The 18,659-nt window shown below is 36.9% G+C and overlaps 1 protein-coding gene across 19 annotated transcripts in view; it reads left to right on the top strand.

Moving 5' to 3' along the window:
* MLLT10 (MLLT10 histone lysine methyltransferase DOT1L cofactor) overlaps positions 1–18,659 on the top strand; it is a 249,025-nt gene that overhangs the window by 99,731 nt on the left and 130,635 nt on the right. For all 19 annotated transcript variants that reach the window (XR_005355186.1, XM_038529836.1, XM_038529832.1 and 16 more), the window contains one exon: positions 1,146–1,255. Coding sequence is in view for 18 of the 19 variants with exons in the window: in XM_038529836.1 (XP_038385764.1) it covers positions 1,146–1,255 (110 nt within the window). In the remaining variant the exon portion in view is untranslated. The remainder of the gene's footprint in view (positions 1–1,145; positions 1,256–18,659) is intronic.

Here is an 18,659-nt window from a genome sequence, read left to right as displayed (position 1 = left end):
GGTGGCAGAAGTGGCCAAAAGCTGTACTCACTTCCCTGGACTTTCATCTTTTCCAGTTTTGGCTTAGTAACTCATTATCATAGCTTTTTGATAGGTTCAGTCACATTTTAAAAAATAAACAATATTTAATATCAATTGTTAAATAAATTGTTAAAATATTTTTAAAAATAATATTGAAATGGTAAAATAATGTTAGTACTAGTATTTATTTAAAGAGTCAACATTGGGGCCCCTGGGTGGCTCAGTGGTTGAGCATCCACCTTGGCTTAGGTCATGATCCCAGGGTCATGGGATCGAGTCCTGCACAAGGCTCCCTGCATAGTCTCCCTCTGCTTATGTCTCTGCCCCTCTGTGTCTCTCATGAATAAATAAATAAAACCTTAAAAAAATTAAGTGTCAACATTAACAAAACTTAAACTTTTTTTTTTTTTTTTTTAAGATTTTATTTATTTTATCATGAGAGACAGAGAGAAAGAGAGGCAGAGACACAGGCAGAGGGAGAAGCAGGCTCCACGCAGGGAGCCCGACATGGGACTCGATCCTAGGTCTCCAGGATCACGCCCTGGGCCAAAGTTGGTACTAAACCACTGAGCCACTGGGGCTGCCCCAAAAGTTAAAAAATTTTAATATTGACATTTAAGATTAAAATAATAAAATTTTTATTTTACCCCCCCCCCCCTTTTTTTTTGAGGGCCTGGGGCAGAGGGAGAGGGAGAGAGAATCCAAGCAGGCTGCATGCCCAGCATGGAACCTGATGCAGGGCTCCATTCCATGACCCTGATCATGACCTGAGCGCAGATCAAGAGTCAGATGCTCAAGTGACTGAGCCACCCATGCGTGCCTTGTTTTATCTTATTTTTAAAGTGGTTTTCAGAAATAATACTGATTTGAATTATTTAGTGTGCTCTCATAAGAAGTGTAAGTGCATTTGAATTTTAAAAATGTTTTATCTGTGTTACTATGCAGAAAAATGATTGAGTGCTTTATCAGGAGTGGTTTGTTCAGTCAGTAATGAACATTTATGTTATATTGTTCATTTGCTTCCATAGGAATTTAAAGATCTCTTTAGGAAGTTAATGATTTTATTTATCTTGGAAAATGTTTATTAAAAACTGGAAAATGACATTACTTTTATTTATTTTTAGGTTGGGCTCATGTGGTTTGTGCCCTGTATATTCCAGAGGTACAGTTTGCCAATGTTTCTACAATGGAACCAATCGTTTTACAATCTGTTCCACATGATCGTTACAATAAGGTACAATGGATATTATTTTATTGATGTTTGAATATAATTTTTTTCTTCTAAAACTGGGAAATGTAAAAGATTTTTTTGTATTTTGTTTTATTTTAGGCCTTCATTAAAAATTTTAAATTATATGCCTCCATCAGATTCTAGAGAGATTTGAAAAAATTATAATTACTAAGTGGTAAACTATGGTTATTAAAAGTCCTTAAAACTTAAAAGTTATAAAGTCATAGGAGTACAAAACAAAACTGTATTACCTTTTATGTTAACCTAGATATTTAGTATTTTAATGTTTATTTTTTTAATTTTTAAAAATTTTTATTTATTTGAGAGAGCAAGAAAGAGAGCATGAGCCAGGGGTGGGAGAGGGAAAAGCAGACTCCCCACTGAGCAAGGAGCCTGACCCGGGGCTCAATCCCAGCGCTGTGGGATCATGACTCTAGGTGAAGGCGGTTACTTAACTGACTGAGCTACCCAGGTGCCCCGTATTTTGACATTTAAATGACATTTCATTCCTCATAGCTTTGTCCTTTAGGAATTATTGGTTTTGGGACACCTGGGTGGCTCAGTGGTTGAGTGTCTCTGTCTTCGGCTCAGGGCATGATCCTGGAATCCGGGATCGAGTGCCACATTGCGCTCCCTGCGGGGAGCCTGCTTCTCCCTCTGCCTGTGTCTCTGCCTCTCTCTCTCTGTGTCTGTCATGAATAAATAAATAAATCTTAAAAAAAAAAAAAAAGAGGGCAGCTCCAGTGGCTCAGCGGTTTAACACTGCCTTCGGCCCAGGGTGTGATCCTGGAGACCTGAGATCGAGTCCCAGGCCGGGCTCCCTGCATGGAGCCTGCTTCTCCCTCTGCCTGTGTCTCTGTGCCCTCTCTCTCTCTCTCTCTCTCATGAATAAATAAATACTTTTTTTAAGAAAAAAAAGAATTACTGGCTTTTTATGTTCTTTCAAAGATTCTATTAAATTTGAATTAATCATTATTTAGTATAATATTTATTATATCATCCTTTCTTAAAAATTAATCCAGTTATAGAATATTACTTGCTCCTTTTCCTTTCCCTAATTATTTTCTACTCCTAGAGTAGGATTTTTGTTGTTAGCTTTTTCTTAAAAACTTAATGTTTTCTTTGCTTTTGTTTTACCCTGTATCTTTTTCTTGATTAGTAATGTTTATTATTGCTTCATTCTCTTTTGCATGATTAGATGACCTTTCTTTTATCCAATGTGTCTTTAAATATAGTGTTGCCATTTAATAGAAGGTAACTGTTGATTTATTTCATCTGTAGGGAGAAAGTATCACTGTCACCAATTCCAAAGTTTCAAATATTTTTGTGTTAAGTATTTTATAATGCAGATTATTTAATATTTATTTTTAAAAATTAAAAATATAGGAAACAAATAGAAAAATGCAAGACAGAAATTATCCTAAATCTTCTCTTTTCTGAGTCTTTTGGATTTTTTTTGTGTACATTTTTTGTTTTATTTTGTATGTGTGTGCATTTTTGTACCTAATATATATTTGTAAAAAATGGATTATATTGCTTATACCGTTTTGTCTGTTTTTGAAACTTAGTAACCTTGAACATCTTTTTGTATCAGTTATATTTTTTACCATTATTTTTATTGGATACTTAGCATGTAATTCAGAGTGTTACTAGTTTTGATAAACTAATTAGGATATCCTTACTGTTGAAGGGTCTCATTTGGCTTTGGTTTTGGTTTGTACATACCAACAGAATCTCTGTGTAAAAGGGTATGAATATTTTGGAAGCTTCAGTAAATATATTGTGTGAAATTGTCCTCGGGAATGCAGTTTCTAATTTATACTACAGGAGTACTATGTGAAGTTGCTCATAACCTTGTATCCTGTTAAGTGTAGTGTGTATTACCTTAAAACAATCTTCACTGTTCTTTTTAGGGAAAATATTAAGTTAAATATTTTACAGTTTTATGTATTTTTAAAAGATTTATTTGAGAGAAAGAGAGAGCACACGTGCACAAGCAGGGGGAGGGTCAAAGGGAGAGGGAGAAGCAGACTTCCTGTTGAGCAGGGAGCTCTGTGGGAGGCTCAATCTCAGGATCCCAAGATGATGACATGAGTTGAAGGCAGATGCTTGACCCACTGAGTCATCCAAGGTGTCTCTATTTTACGGTTAAAAAAAAAAAAAAAGGTTACTCATTACTCCGTTAATTGACTTCTAAATAGGTCTTTGTTCATTTTATTACTGTATTTTTAGAATTTTTCTTACCAAGTGTTTTTTTATATTAGAGATTTTTTCTTTTATCATGTATACTTGCTGTGTATGCTTTTGTCCATAATTTAACATTTGCTTTTTTAACTTTCGTTATGTCTTCATGGTTTTTATTGTTGTTGGTATTCTAGCAGGTTCTTTTTTTTTTTTTTTAGGTTCTTTTTTTCTAGTTGGGAAGTTTAACATTTTTATATAATTTACACAACTGTTTTTTATTGTTCTTGCTTTTGATGCCATGCAAAGAAAATTTTTCTCAGTGCTAGTGAAGTTTTTTTAGTACTTCCCAGTTCATATTTTTAAGTTCCTTTATTCATCAGGTTCATATTTTTTTTTTTTAAAGATTTTATTTATTTATTCATGATAGTCACACACAGAGAGAGAGAGGCAGAGACACAGGCAGAGGGAGAAGCAGGCTCCATGCAGGGAGCCCGATGTGGGATTCGATCCCGGGTCTCCAGGATCGCGCCCTGGGCCAAAGGCAGGCGCCAAACCTCTGCGCCACCCAGGGATCCCTAGGTTCATATTTTTAAGTACTTGTTTTTCCTTTCAATTTAGAAGTAATTTCAAACTTGCATAAAGATTGCATTAATAGTACAAAGAGCTTTTCCTCTTGTAAACCTTTTCAGGGTCATTTATCAATATATACTGACATCCCAGAATGCTTTATTTATTTAAAAAAGGTTTTATTTATTTATTTGAGAGAATGAGTGAGCATGAGCAAGGGGGAGTTGCAGAGGGAGAGGGAGAAGCAGACTCTCCACTGAATAGGGAGCCTGATGTGGGACTCAGTCCCAGGACCCCAAGATCATGACCTGAGGCAAAGGTAGACACTTAACTAGGTGCCCCCAGCATGCTTAATGTGCATTTCCTTTAAGAAAGGACTTTCTCCTGCATCACCAAAATACAGCCAGTGAAAAGAGGAAATTAACATTCATCCATTATTACTGTCTAATGCACAGACCTCATCATTTCCCTATTTTTCACTCATATTTCCCCCATTTTCCTAGTAATGCTTTTTTTTTTTTTTTAAGTAATGCCTTTTATAACAAAAAGATCACAAATTATACTTTGTCTTGTAAGTCTCCTTTAATCTCAAACAGTGGGATGCCTGGGTGGCTCAGCGGTTGAGTGTCTGCGTATGGTTCAGGGTGTGATCCCACGATCTGGGATCTAGTTCCAAATGGGGCTGCTTGCAGGGAGCCTGCTTCTTCCTCTGCCTGTGTCTTTGTAGAATGCTCTGCCATTTGGATTTTTTTGAAGTTTTCTCATGATTAAATTTAGATCTTGTATTTTGGCAGAAATATCACAGAAATGATGCTGTGTTCTCATTCCATCCAATCAGGTGGTGCATGATTTCTGCTTTTCCCATTGCTTGGTGGTTTACCTTGATCACTTGGTTAAGGTGGTATCTGTAAGATTTCTTCACTGGGAAGTTAATCTTTTTTCCCTTTATAATAATGAAGCATTTTATGGAGAAGTACTTTGTATGTAAATAATCTTGTTCCTTGTGCTTTTTACCTACTAATTTTGGCATCTATTTTTGTTTCTTGGCTTTGTTCATTACTGTGATTGATAGTAAGTGATGGTTTTCTGCTTCTATCACTTGTTTTACATTCATCAGATGGCATTACACTTGAAGGAATAACTTTTTCCACGTCCCATTTATATTAGCATAGACTAATATGGACTTAGGTGTTACTGTTTTATTTTCATGGTTATTCTCCATTACTGTCATGTATTTTGATGATCATTTTGTCTGACATTTGGCTAGTGGGACACCTTCAAGCTGGCTTCTGTGTGTTTTGATATGTTGTGAGCTCTTTACTTTTGGAACAACACAGTATGTTCCTCAGCTCATCTTGGATCATTCCTGAACTAGCCATGGAATCATCACCCATTCCTTCAAGGAGTCTTGATTCCTTTGAGAAACCAAAGTCAACACTAAGTGTGCTTATTGTTATTGGGATATTGCTACTCCCAATGCTATCTCAGTGGGAATAGCTAGGAAATAGATGTGTTATATATAGATACAGAGATGTATACACATTCACATCAATATTTTTTCAGTGCTTATCTCTATATATTGAAGATTGTGAGGTCAAGACTGTGAGGTCACAGTGATACTTCTGATTCAGTATATATTATACATATCTATGTATTTTTATATGTAGAGAGATAGAACCATAAACTCTTACTGATTTCTCCAAATTGAACCCAACAATGCATGGTTTACTTTAAATTTTTTCTTTTCATGTTTATAACTCTCATCCCAACAGTAAGGAACCTGGCTCCTATTATCTTCAATATGTTTACTTATTTGATCAATCTCTCTTGTATTAATAGATGGATTGCTGCCATCCCCTAAAGCAGCAATCACCCTAACCTTGGGTTAGGATTCCACACTTTACTCTGAGTTGCTACTGCTTCCCTGCATTGGCTGCCCTTTTCATCATTTTTGGGATTTCATACTCATCTTCAGTCACTACTCCCTCTATCTTCTTTCAAATGGTTGGTCTCCTCGCTTGCTCGGGCTTTCGCACTAACTCCACTCCTACCCTCAGCACCCTCATGGGAGCCAACTCTGCTGGGGCTTTGACACCTGTGTTGGACTTCCCCACCATAGATGCTACCATGCTTGGATCCATCCTTATGGCTTTAAGACTAATGTAGTCCAGGAGTAAGGGAAGAAGGAAGAATGGATTACTTTGCTAAAAATCTTTTATCTATTTAGAGTTCATTTTATAATATGGTGAGATATGTGTCTTTTCCCCTCCCACATAGTCAACTTTTTCAACAGTGTTCACTAATCTATGTTTTACATAGTGATTTGAAGACCATGCCACTCTTGATCTCAGGGTTGTGAGTTTGAGCACCATGTTGGGTGTAGAGTTTACTTTAAAAAAAAAAAGGGAAATGAAATACTGTTTGGATTGCTATTAAATTCTTGCTGTTCTTTCTTTTCTTTTCAAGATTTTACTTATGTATTAATGAGAGACACAAAGAGGCAGAGACCTAGGCAGAGGGAGAAGTAGACTCCCCATGGGGAGCCTGATGTGGAACTCGATCCCAGAACCCTGGGATCACTACCTGAGCCAAGGCAGATGCTCAGCCACTGAGACACCCAGGCATCCCAGATTCTTGGCTGTTGACATTTTTCTGTTTCATTGTTGTGTCTGTCTATTCTTACCTTAGTACCTATTCTGAAGTATTATGGCTTTATGTACATCTTATCTTAGTACATGTTAGAATAAATACTGTTATGTGTTTTTCCAGAATAACATTAGAACTAACAGAATACAGTTTTGGTTATATTAATATTATAATGAAATATTATTTTAAGAAATAATTGATTGATTATAAATATTGAATCTTCACTTCTAGAGACATGGTGTAGTTCTTTGTATAGTTTTCCTTATATGAAGGTGCTATATAGTTGACCCTTGAACAGTGTGAGATTGCATAGTCAAAAATCCATGTATAACTTTTGACTCCCCCCAAACTTTTTTTTAAATAGACTTTGTTTTTTAAAGATTTTATGTATTTATTCATGAGAGACACAGAGAGAGAGAGAGAGGCAGAGACACACCCATGCAGGGAACCCAATGTGGGACTGGATCCTGGAACTCTGGGATCACTCCCTGAGCCAAAGGCAGATGCTTTGCTGCTGAGCCATCCAGGCATCCCTAGTCCCCCAAAACTTAACTCCCAGTAGCCTACTGTTAACCAGACGCCTTAGCAAAAAATAAAGTTGATAAGCACATATTTTATATGTGTATTATATATTGTTTTCTTATAGTAAAGTAAGCTAGAGAAAAGAAAATATTATTAAAAAGTCATTAGAGATAATATATTTACAGTACTGTACTGTTTTCTACATGTAGGTAGGCCTGCACAGTTCAAACTCATGGTGTTCATGGTGTTCATGACTCATGGGTCAACTTGTCTTCTCTTTCTTGGATTTTTATGGTTGTTCATTTGATAGTTAACCTTAAAAGCTTAATAATATTCTGTTCATGATTATTCAGGGTAGCTAATAGGCATGTAATTCTGAAATGATAGGAACAATTGGAAGATGGATTGTTGAGTTTTGGAAGACATCATTTTTTTAATAGATGGTAGTAAAGAGTACTGAAGAGATTTATTAACATATTGGGCTTTTACTATGGACCTACTTTGTTTTAAACATTGTGCTAGATGCTGGGAATTCAAAGATGCATAAAATGCAAGATTTTTTTCCCCATATGACACTCTCAATTAGAAAGTTGCAAGTAAATATATCATTATAATGTATGAAAATAGTAATAATATGTAAGTATACATTTCTGTAACTATCAAAGCATTCCTGTGAAACCTTTCATAAGCTGAAATTGGTATAACTTTGAGGAAGCAGTTACCATTAATTTATATGGAAAAAGTTTTGAGCGTTCCCAGACTGAAAAAATAACCTTTCTTAGGCTTTTCTGATACCTTAGGACTCACCAAACTACCAAATGCACAAAATAAGCCCAGACAAAGCATAAATGTTCACAGACATAGTTCAGATCTCTGGAGGCTTTATGCTGAGGTGCTCAGTGTAGTTTCTCATGGGGGAGTTGGGCGGTGCTATTCTTGCTGCTCTGGGTGCATGCTGCCTCTGTAATGGGTCAATGCAAAGCAAAGGTTGAACACCACTTTCACTTTTTGCCTTTTTTCATAAAAGTGAAAATCCTTTTTGCATTTTTTTCAGTTAACAAAAATAGATATAAGTTTAAGTCTTGTAAAATTGAAGTGGCATAACACGAACTTTTGAAAAATGGGGCATACCTGTAATAATAAAAAATCTGGATGGAGTGTTATGGACCATAATGAAAGGAAGGGATTACTTTTGCCTAAGGAATTGAATAAAGCATACAAAGAGATTATAAGGACTTTGTGGAATAACTAGGAATTTGACCTGTGGAAAAAGGATCAAATAATAATTCCAGACAGAGAAAGTAGCATAAACTAGTGTAGTAACTACAAAGGGAAGGTTCATAGAAAAATAAATAATCCTGTGTGGCTGGCACATAGTGGAATTTAGGGGGGGCGGGGAAAGAAAGAAATTTTGTGAGTGATAGGAGACAAATTTTCTAGAATATCTGTGTAGTATATCTAAATTGCAGAAAACTCACTGTGTTGACTTACTATGTTGTGAAGTTTTCTGCATGTCAATAAATATATAATAGCCAGTTTTTTTTTTTTTTTTAAAGATTTTATTTATTCATGAGAGACAGGGAGAGAGAGAGAGACGCAGAAACACAGGCAGAGGGAGAAGCAGGCTCTATGCAGGGAGCCTGACGTGGGACTCGATCCTGGGTCTCCAGAATCACACCCTGGACTGAAGGCAGCACTAAACTGCTGAGCCACCCGGACTGCCCTATAATAGCCAGTTTTTGTACCATTTGTAACTGGATTCTTGTTTTTGTTTTTTGACCTCTCATATCAATCAGTTCATTTCACATGTACATTTTGTTAATAAATATTACCTTTAAATTACCTTTTTTTTTTTTAAGTTACTTTTTTAAAAAAGATTTTGTTAGAGAGAGAAAGAAAGAGAGAATGTGCAAGCCTGGAGTGGGAGGGGGAGAAGGAGAGGGAAAGGGAAAGAGTCTCAAGCAGACTCCTGAGTTGACTGTGGAACTATGGGGCTATGTCTCAGGACCCTGAGATCATGCATGATGAGAGCCAAAACTGAGTTGGATGTGCCACCCAGGCACCCCTTTAGTTCCTGTTTAATAATTTTTAAGAATTGTGAAGACTGGGGCAACAAAAAGATTGTATTTTGAAGTTTTTGGTGATGGAGACTTGTATTATTCAGAGTCAAGGAAGCATTTAATTATTTTTATTTTTAAAGATTTTATTTTTAAGTAATCTCTGTACCCAACATGCAGCTTGAACTTGCAACCCTTGGATCAAGAGTCACATGATCCACCAACTGAGTCAGCCAGACTCCCCAGGAAGCATTTATTTTAGAAAGCTACAATTTTCAGAGAGTAGTTGGTAGATGATGTATGTATTCTGTATATATGCTTTGAAGAGTATTTGTTCATAGCAATGAAGGAACAAGTGTTTTGGTGTCATTTAACTGTAAAGGCTTCAAGGTAGAGGAATACTTAGAAATTGCTAGCCCAACTTCCCTTCAATTTTTTTCTGAAGGTACTAGTGTAGGGTAGCTATTAGAAGTGTTTATCAATAATATATTTAGCGTCTGAGTGTAGAAGTTTGAAAGTACTAAATATTCTGATTTTGGAATTTCTCATTAGTGCCATTTAAAAAGCTAGATTTCGGGGCAGCCCCAGTGGCTCAGCGGTTTAGCACCGCTTTCAGCCTGGGGCCTGATCCTGGAGACTCGGGATCGAGTTCCACATTGGGCTCCTTGCATGGAGCCTGCTTCTCCCTTTGCCTGTGTCTCTGCCTCTCTCTCTCTCTCTCACTGTGTCTCTCATGAATAAATACATAAAATCTTTAAAAAAAAAAAAGGCTAGGTTTCATATATCTACCTGTTCATCTGGCCAACGTTTATGTATGGCATGTCCTATTATATATCAGGCATTGGAAGCATGAGGAATACATAAAGATCCTAAGTGGTAGATAGATATGTACAAATTATTGATTGTTAGGTAGTGCAGTATGTACAAGGATTCTAGAATACAGAGAATGTTTACTTAATGTAGTATAACGTACTTTGGGCTGTTTGTGTTTACAGGGCTGAAGAGAAGCAAGGTATCTTAGAAAAGGTTGTAGCTTCTCTGAATTTTGAAGAGTGAAAAACCTCTAGGTGCTGGGTATGAGGAGAGGAAAGAGGAGCACACTAGTAGCTATTAATTTTACAGACTGAAGGATCAAAAGCTTTGAAGTAGGAAAAAAGAGGGTGAGAGGGAGAGATAGAGGGAGGGGGTAGTGGTGAGGGGGAGAGGCAATATTGCTACGAGTTTGAATGTGATGTTAGAATGCTGAGAGAGGTTGTCATGGACCAGGTTTTCAAGGGCCTCATGTATCATGTTAAGGATTTTGAATTTTATTTCTATTTAAGAGTTTTTATATTTACTTGGAAGGTATGTGCTCAGATCTACCTTTTTTTTAAAGATTTATTTATTTGAGAGAGAGTGTGTGTGTGTGTGTGTGGGGGGGTGCATAGGGAGAGAATCTTCAAGCCGACTCCCTGCTAAGAGCAGTGCCGCTGCAGGCTGATCTCACAAACCTTAGATCATGACCTGAGCTGAAATTAAGAGTTGGACACTGAACTGACTAAGCCACCCAGGTACTCCTCAGTTTTACCATTCTAAAGTATAGTGAAAGGAGAGTTGGGAGAGGGAAGATAGAAGAGACGAGAGTAGTTACTTAGACACTATTTAGGCTTTTGCAGTGTTCCAGAGGTAATAATGAGGGTCTTGAGTAGGAGAGTTGTATTAGGAATGAAGGCACAGATATTTAGGTAATAAATGAGAGGTTCAATTGACCAGGCATTGGGATCACTTTAGTATGACATAAGATGAGGGAGGAAGAAAAATCAGAATGGCTTTATAGCTTCAAGAAGAGAAGTACGGGGGTGCCTAGGTGGCTTAGTCAGTTGGGCGTGCACTTTTGGCTCAGGTCATGATCCCAGGGGTCCTGGGATGCAGCCCCACATCGAATTCCCTGCTCAGTGGGCAGTCTACTTTGCCCTCTCCTCTGCCTCTTCCCGGCTTGTGCGCACGTGCTCGCTCTCACTCTTTCAGATAAATGAATAAAATCTTAAAAAAAAAAAAGATAAGACACATCATCAACACTTGAAATTGAGTATATATATAGAGTCATCAAGTTAATTGACTCATTTCTTAGAACAAAGATACTAGCTTTAAATTCTTGGCAATTGTTGATGATACTTACTACCTTGTTTGTGAAACAAATCTTGTGTTTACAACCTGTTGCCAGTGTATATTAGCAATATGATGATAAGGCCCCAAGATAAAATTCAAATTTCTGCTGCAGCATTGAATATTTGCTTTAAAATATATATCTAATATATGTTTGTTTTGCTTGGCATTTTATCCTAGTTACTCAAATGAACACTTAGTTCTTTTTTTCTTTTCTGCACAGTTGAGTCATTTGGCAAATGAAAACAGTCTTGCACCTGTATCTGTAGAAAAATCTTTCTGTGCTTTTTTGTACCTCAGCTGATTGTCCCTTGCCCTGTTCACCTTTTCTCTGTTGTATTTGCATCCCTCCTCTACCCGCCAGTACATACATGTACACATGTGTTTTTTTTCACATGTGTTTTGTTTGGTGGTGTTTCTCTTTTTCTCAGGGAATAGTAAATTATTTTTCTTCATATTTATTTTCTGTGTATTTTGTGCTTCTGTATTCAACTTTACTTCTGATTGCCTTCTTTCTCTCAACTCTAAAGCTCAGAGGCAATTTTATTAAGTAAGTAGGGTTTACTGAGGACTGTGAAGAATGGCAGTATAATTTCCCTCCTCTCCTTCATGTTATTTCTTTCCTCCTCTTTTATTTTAAGAAAAATTTTTTTTAATTTAATTTAATCTATTTTATTTTATTTTTTATTTTAAAAAATTTTTTTAATCTTTAAAGATTTTATTTATTTATTCGTGAGAGAGACAGAGAGAGAGAGAGAGGCAGAGACACAGACAGAGGGAGAAGGAGGCTCCATGCAGGGAGCCCGATGTGGGACACAATCCAGGGACTCTAGGATCACGACCTGAGCCAAAGGCAGATGCTCAACTGCTGAGCCACCCAGGCGTCCCCCTCCTCTTACTTTTAAAGGCAGCAGTGTAGTCTAAATCAGAAATGCCAATACACAGTGGTTAACTTAAAATTGTTCATAGGAGTAAACTTAATATTCTCACTAACATATACAAATTACCAGTATCAGTTTTTTTTCATGTTTGCTTGGTGTCTTGGGCACTCCTAGACAATAAATTTTTTTATGGTATAATTTTTTTAAGTGTAATTAAGAGACAAGATTTTATCAAAACCTGTACTTTTTTTTTTTTAAGATTTTATTATTTATTCATGGGAGACACAGAGAGAGAGGGACAGAGAGACATAGGCAGAGGGAGAAGCAAGTTCCATGAAGGGAGCTCGATGTGGGACTCGATCCTGTGACTCCAAGATCATGCCCTGAGCCAAAGGCAGGTGCCCAACCACTGAGCCACCCAGGTGTTCCTCAAAATCTGTACTTAAAGGGGAGATTACTAGGCAATATTTTAAGAGAAGTCATACTTGACAAATTTTATTTATCCTAGAAAAGATACTATAATGGGGTTAGAATTAATTCTAAAGACTTTATCCTAGTCGGAAATTAAATTTACTGAAATTAGCTAAAGTGCAAATAGGATTGGCTGAAAGGCTACAATAGGCAGTTTCACAACATACAGGAGGATTTGGACCTGGAACTAGAAAGTCAGACTGAATACAATTTGTTCCATCTTTGATGAAAATTCTACAGTCTCTTTTCTATCTGTGGTCTATTCTTGTTTCCACATAGTCTATAATTTTGCTTCTCATTTTATGAGTTCCCTACAGGTAATTTGACTCAGTGTCCAAGTTCTGAATTTTTAACAGAGCAAGTCTGGTCTAGATACTTGGGCTTAGAAGACATTTTCACATAGCAAAACATGGATACCTGGTTACCATTGCATCATTAGAAATTAAACATAGATTCGGACAATTTTACAAGAGGGAGGAGTTGTTTAGATGCTTTTCCTTATCTTCTGTCTCATAAATGTCCTATTTCAACTATGTAAAGCCTATAAACTGTTCTTGATGCACATATACCAAATTGCACCTGCCATTTCTTTAATTTTTATAAAATAATGTCTTCTGCATAATCTTCTTGACAATTTGTCCTTTTTTTGCAATTAAAATTATATTTAATAATTCACAAAGGAGTTTTGGCCAACTTTTAAAACAAGTGATTTAAGGGGTGGCTGGGTGGCTCAGTTCCTAAAGTGTCCAACTCTTGATTTTGGCTCAGGTCATGATTTCTGGGTCATGGGATCAAACCCTTTGTCTGGCTCCATGCTCAGCAGTGAGTCTGCTTGAGGTTCTCTCCCTCTGCCCCTCCCCTACTGCTTGCCCCCCTCCCCGAAGTGAATAAATCTTTAAAAAAAAAAAAAAAAAGATTTAAGGTCACTTGATGACTTCATGAAAAACAGACCCAGGGATAATTGTATGTTGGGACTTCTTTTTTTCTCATTATATAAAACTAGCATGTTGAATTAGGGTATTAACTATTAATATATGCTACTATTACAGCATGGAATCATGCTGAATAAGATTGAGTAAACTGATTTCTTTGAGGTGTTCGATTTTATTTATTTATTTATTTAATTATTTATTTATAAAAGATTTTATTTATTCATGAGAGATAGAGAGATAGAGAGAGAGAGAGGTGAGCGCGCAGAGACATAGGCAGAGGGAGAAGCAGGCTCCATGCAGGGAGCCTGATGCAGGACCTGATCCTGGACTCCAGGATCGCGCTCTGGGCCAAAGGCAGGCACTAAACTGCTGAGCCACCCAGGGATCCTCCGAGTTCTTTGATTTTAAAGCAGTAAGTCTTAGCAGAGTGTATGAGGTGTTCAGGAAGACACATACTTTGAAGGCATGTCAGATTTTTCTGAACTAATCTCTTTGCATTTTTGGGTCTTCAAGATTATGATAAAACTAAGAATTCTTTCTACAGAATAATATACACCCAAAATATGACAAAATATTTTACATACACTTTCCGGAGGATTACAAGAATACTCCTTGATACATCTTCAAATTCTCTGCTTCTTAGGCATGATGAGGATTACCAAATTTAGATGACATCCAATAATAATTTAATATTTGATGTATTTAAAAACAATATATTTTATTATTTTTACAAAAGTTTATTCATCTTAGAGTGTGTGCTCATGGCAGAGGAGGGATAGAGGGAGAGATAGAGAATCTCCAGCAGAGCTGAGTGCTGAACATGGAACCTGTTGTAGGATTCTATGCTGAAAAATAATACATTTTAAATAAAATGTATAAACATTTTTAATATTTGGCATTTTAAAAATCTCTAAGTAGGAGTTAAAATAATGCCACATGTACAGATTTTATTCCTGGCTCTTTACTTTGGATGACTCTAACCATAGTGTTTATGTCATAATTTGCCTAACCATTTTCATATTATGGAGGTATTTTTCTGTTATAAATTAAAGCATGACGAGAATCTTGCTTCACCAAGCCCATTTTTCTCTGTTTTGGATCATTTTTTTTTAAAGATTTATTTATTCATGAGAGAGAGAGAGAGAGAGGCAGAGACATAGGCAGAGTGAGGAGCAGGCTCCCTGCAGGGAGCCCGATGTGGGACTGAATTCCGGATCCTGGGATCACGCCCTGAACTGAAGGCAGGTGCTCAACTGTGGAGCCACCTATTTATCCCCATGGATCATTTCTTTTGACTAGAACTCTAGAGTTAGAATTACTGTGATATAGACTGACTATACCTGTTTCTAAAGTTCTGATAAGATTGCCTGATTACTTTCCAAATTTATATAGCTGTTAATTTCTTAAAAAATGATTAAAAACCAATATAGATAGGGAGATCCCTGGGTGGCTCAGCAGTGTGGCACTTGCCTTCGGTCCAGGGCATGATCCTGGAGACCCGGGATCGAGTCCCACATCGGGCTCCCTGCATGGAGCCTGCTTCTCCCTCTACCTGTGTCTCTGCCTCTCTCTCTCTGTCTGTGCCTCTCATGAGTAAGTAAATAAAATATTAAAAAAAAACCAGTATAGGTAATGGTGTAATATAAATGGCATTTTCATAAAGATTCATGATTTGAGAGAGACAGAAAGAGAGAAAGAGAGAAAGAAAGAGCGCGAACATGCATGCAGGAGTGGGAGAGAATCTTTAAGTAGACTCTTCACTGAGTGTGGAGCCTGAGGTGGGTCTCAATCCCAGGACTGATATGAGATCATGACCTGATCCAAAATCACGAGTTGGAGGCTTTAGGGACTGAGCCACCCAGGCATCCTGTTTTTTAAAAAATCATTTTTAATATTTGTTAATTTAATAATAAATGATGTCCAGTTATTTTAATTTTATTTGATTTCTTGTTAGGTTATCAGAATGATAATTCTTTTTGTGTCTGTTTTTTGCTCATTTCTCTTTTATTTCTTTTTTTAAAGATTTTATTTACTCATGAGAGACACACAGAGAGAGAGGCAGAGACATAGGCAGAGAGAGAAGCAGGCTCCATGCAGGGAGCTGATGTGGGACTCCAGGGACTCCCGGGACTCCAGGATCACGCCCTAAGCTGAAGGCAGATGCTCAACTGCTGACCCACCCAGGCATTCCCCCATTTCTCTTTTAAATAGTTAGGTTTTCTAAAGTTAAGAGCTCTTTAATTAATGATAATGAGTTTTTTGTTTGAATGTACCAAGGGTACTTTTTTACTTTGTCTTTTTCATTTTGGTAACATGAGAATGAGAAAATATTTGCAGACACAGTTAAACTTTATAGTTTTTTTTGGCGGGGGTGGCAATATACAGGGTGATTAAAAAATTGAATCTTTATAAAGTAATTAGGTTATATAGGATTACAGTCACTCCTTGAATATCAGAGGTATGAACTGTGCAGGTCCACTTACATGCAGATTTTTTCTGGTCAGTACAGTACCTCATTGTATTTTCTCTTAAAATATTTTTTAAAGATTTTATTTATTCGTGAGAGACAGAGAGAGAGAGAGAGGTGGAGACATAGGCAGAGGGAGAAGCAGGCTTCTCGCATGGAACCTGATGGCGGGACTTGATGCTCAGATCCGGGATCACTCCCTGAGCCAAAGGCAGACACTCAACTGCCGAGCTACCCAGGTGTCCCTCTTACATTATTTTTTTTCCCCTTACAATATTTTTAAATAATATTTTTTGTATAGCTTATGTAATTATAAGAATACTGCATATAATACATATAAAATGCAAAATATGTGTTAAGCTATTAACAGTAGGCTATTAGTAAAGTTTTTGAGGAGTCAAAAGTTATACCTGGATTCTTTTTCTTTTTTAAAGATTTTTTTGTTTATTTGAGAGAGAGAAAGAGCACACATGTGCACTTGTGAGCAGGGGAGTGGCAGAGAGAGAGAGAGAGAGGGAGAGAAGCAGACTCCTGGCTGAGCATGGAGCCACATGCAGGGCTAGATCTCATGACCCTGACCTCATGGCCTGAGGAAACCAAGAGTCAGCCAGTTAACTGAGTCACCCTGGTGCCCCTACACTTGGATTTTCAACTGCATGGAGATCAAAGCTTCTAACCATGTTGTTCAAGGGTCAACTGTATTGTATTTGTATTGTATTTGGTGTATTTTATGCACCAAATTATAGTGTTACTCTTACTTTTCTAATGCAGAAATTATTCTTTATATTACACGAATCTATACACATAGAACACAGAGCAGTTACATGGGACTAAGGAAGTTATACATCACATTCACAAAATATTTCAGCAAGGTCCAGAAAATTGACACAGTAATAGCTATAACCCTTACTCTGGCTCTTTCTCCACAGGTGGCTAAAATCTGATATTTTCTGCATGCTGTAGTGAGACATAAAGGCAAAATGGTAAAACTTCTCCTGGAGTTTTCCAAGTCACGTGAAAGATGAAAATGACGTTCATTGTCAAAGATAATTATTATTACTTCTTTTAAGAGGGAAAATCTGTTTGCCATAATGGTTATATCTGTAGCACTAAAAATCAATGTTGCAATTAAACATGTAAGGATTGTCAGAAGTGAATGTATTTTGTGCAAGAGTACACACATGGTCCATTCTTTTTTCATGAAGAAAATAATGGTTGAACTGTGTTTCTGGATATGTTGAAAGAGTGAGCTTTTCCACAACAATGGAAAGCAGGCTAGGTCCCTGCTTTCATTAATCCTGTAGCTTGGAGCTTTCTTCACCGTTATCTTCCATACTACTGGATTAGGTATTCTGTTCTGTCAATTTTTTTTTCTCTTAGACCAAATTATATTGAATGTAAGTCAAAATTTATTAACTAGTCAGAAAGGGAAATGGCAAGGTTACAAATAGAACATGCAGGTTTGGAGAGAGGGAATGGGGACGGGGAAGTTAAATTTTCCAACTTTCCAAAGAAAATTTGAAGTTTTATTTTACAGGGTTGTATAAATAAAATGTCTATATTTGTAATTACAAGGACTAATAAGATGATCAGAGATGCCAGATATAAGAAAAATGATAAGGATATGGTTTGGGTCTGAAATTGGAGTAATGAAACTTCATTATCCAACTAATGTTCAGCAGCACCAGGTAATAGAAAACCATGAAATAATGTCAAGTTGAAGTAGAGCACTTAGCAACAAATTCGAAGTTTGATCAGGTTACTATTTTTTTCAAGGTACAAAGTTGTAGAATGTAGTTTGCTATTTTTTTAAGAAAATCTATTATAGGTCTAAGTTTTTCTATTTGAAAGTTCAAAGCATTGGCCTGCTCTGAAACTGTGACCACCCAAATTCCCAGTTAACACAGGGAATTTTTATTTATTTATTTATTTTCAGGAGATAAGCCAGGTACCTTTCTTCTCCACAAGGATGAGGTAACAAAGGGATGCATCTTAGCTGCAAAAAGTCAGGTTTAAAGTAAGCTACTGGATTGGTGTGCTCTATGTCATGGGGTGCATATAGATCTTTATGAGAGTATAAAGATAAGTTTGATGCTTTCTTTATAAATTCTACTTTTTTGAAGGTGTTGAATACTTTTTGTGTCACCGCATTTCTCTTGGATTTTCTTCACGTGAACATTTCATTGGAATTTTTACCTAAAGCGCTTTATTCTTTCCCAGTTAGAGAAGCTGTAAAAGTCTGAAATTTAGGTATTGGCATTGGTTCCTTCTGAGGATTGTGAGGGAGAATCTGTTCAAGGCTTCTCTCCCAGCCTCTGATGGTGGCTGGCAATCTTTGGCATTCTGTTGCTTATGGATTTCTCACCCTGGTCTCTGCTTTTTCACCCCAGTGTTCTTCCTTTTCTTTTGTCTCTGTGTCCTCAAGTGGCCATCTTCTTGGAAGGACCAGGCCTATTGAATTAGAGGCCTTCTCTACCTCACTGTGACCTCATCTTAACTAATCACATCTGCAGTGATCCTTTTCCCAAATAAGGT

This window comes from Canis lupus, chromosome 2, assembly GCF_011100685.1.
Source record: "Canis lupus familiaris isolate Mischka breed German Shepherd chromosome 2, alternate assembly UU_Cfam_GSD_1.0, whole genome shotgun sequence".
Classification (NCBI taxonomy): Eukaryota; Metazoa; Chordata; class Mammalia; order Carnivora; family Canidae; genus Canis; species Canis lupus.
Note: the sequence above shows the minus strand (reverse complement) of the source record. Positions and strands in the feature narration are given on the sequence as shown.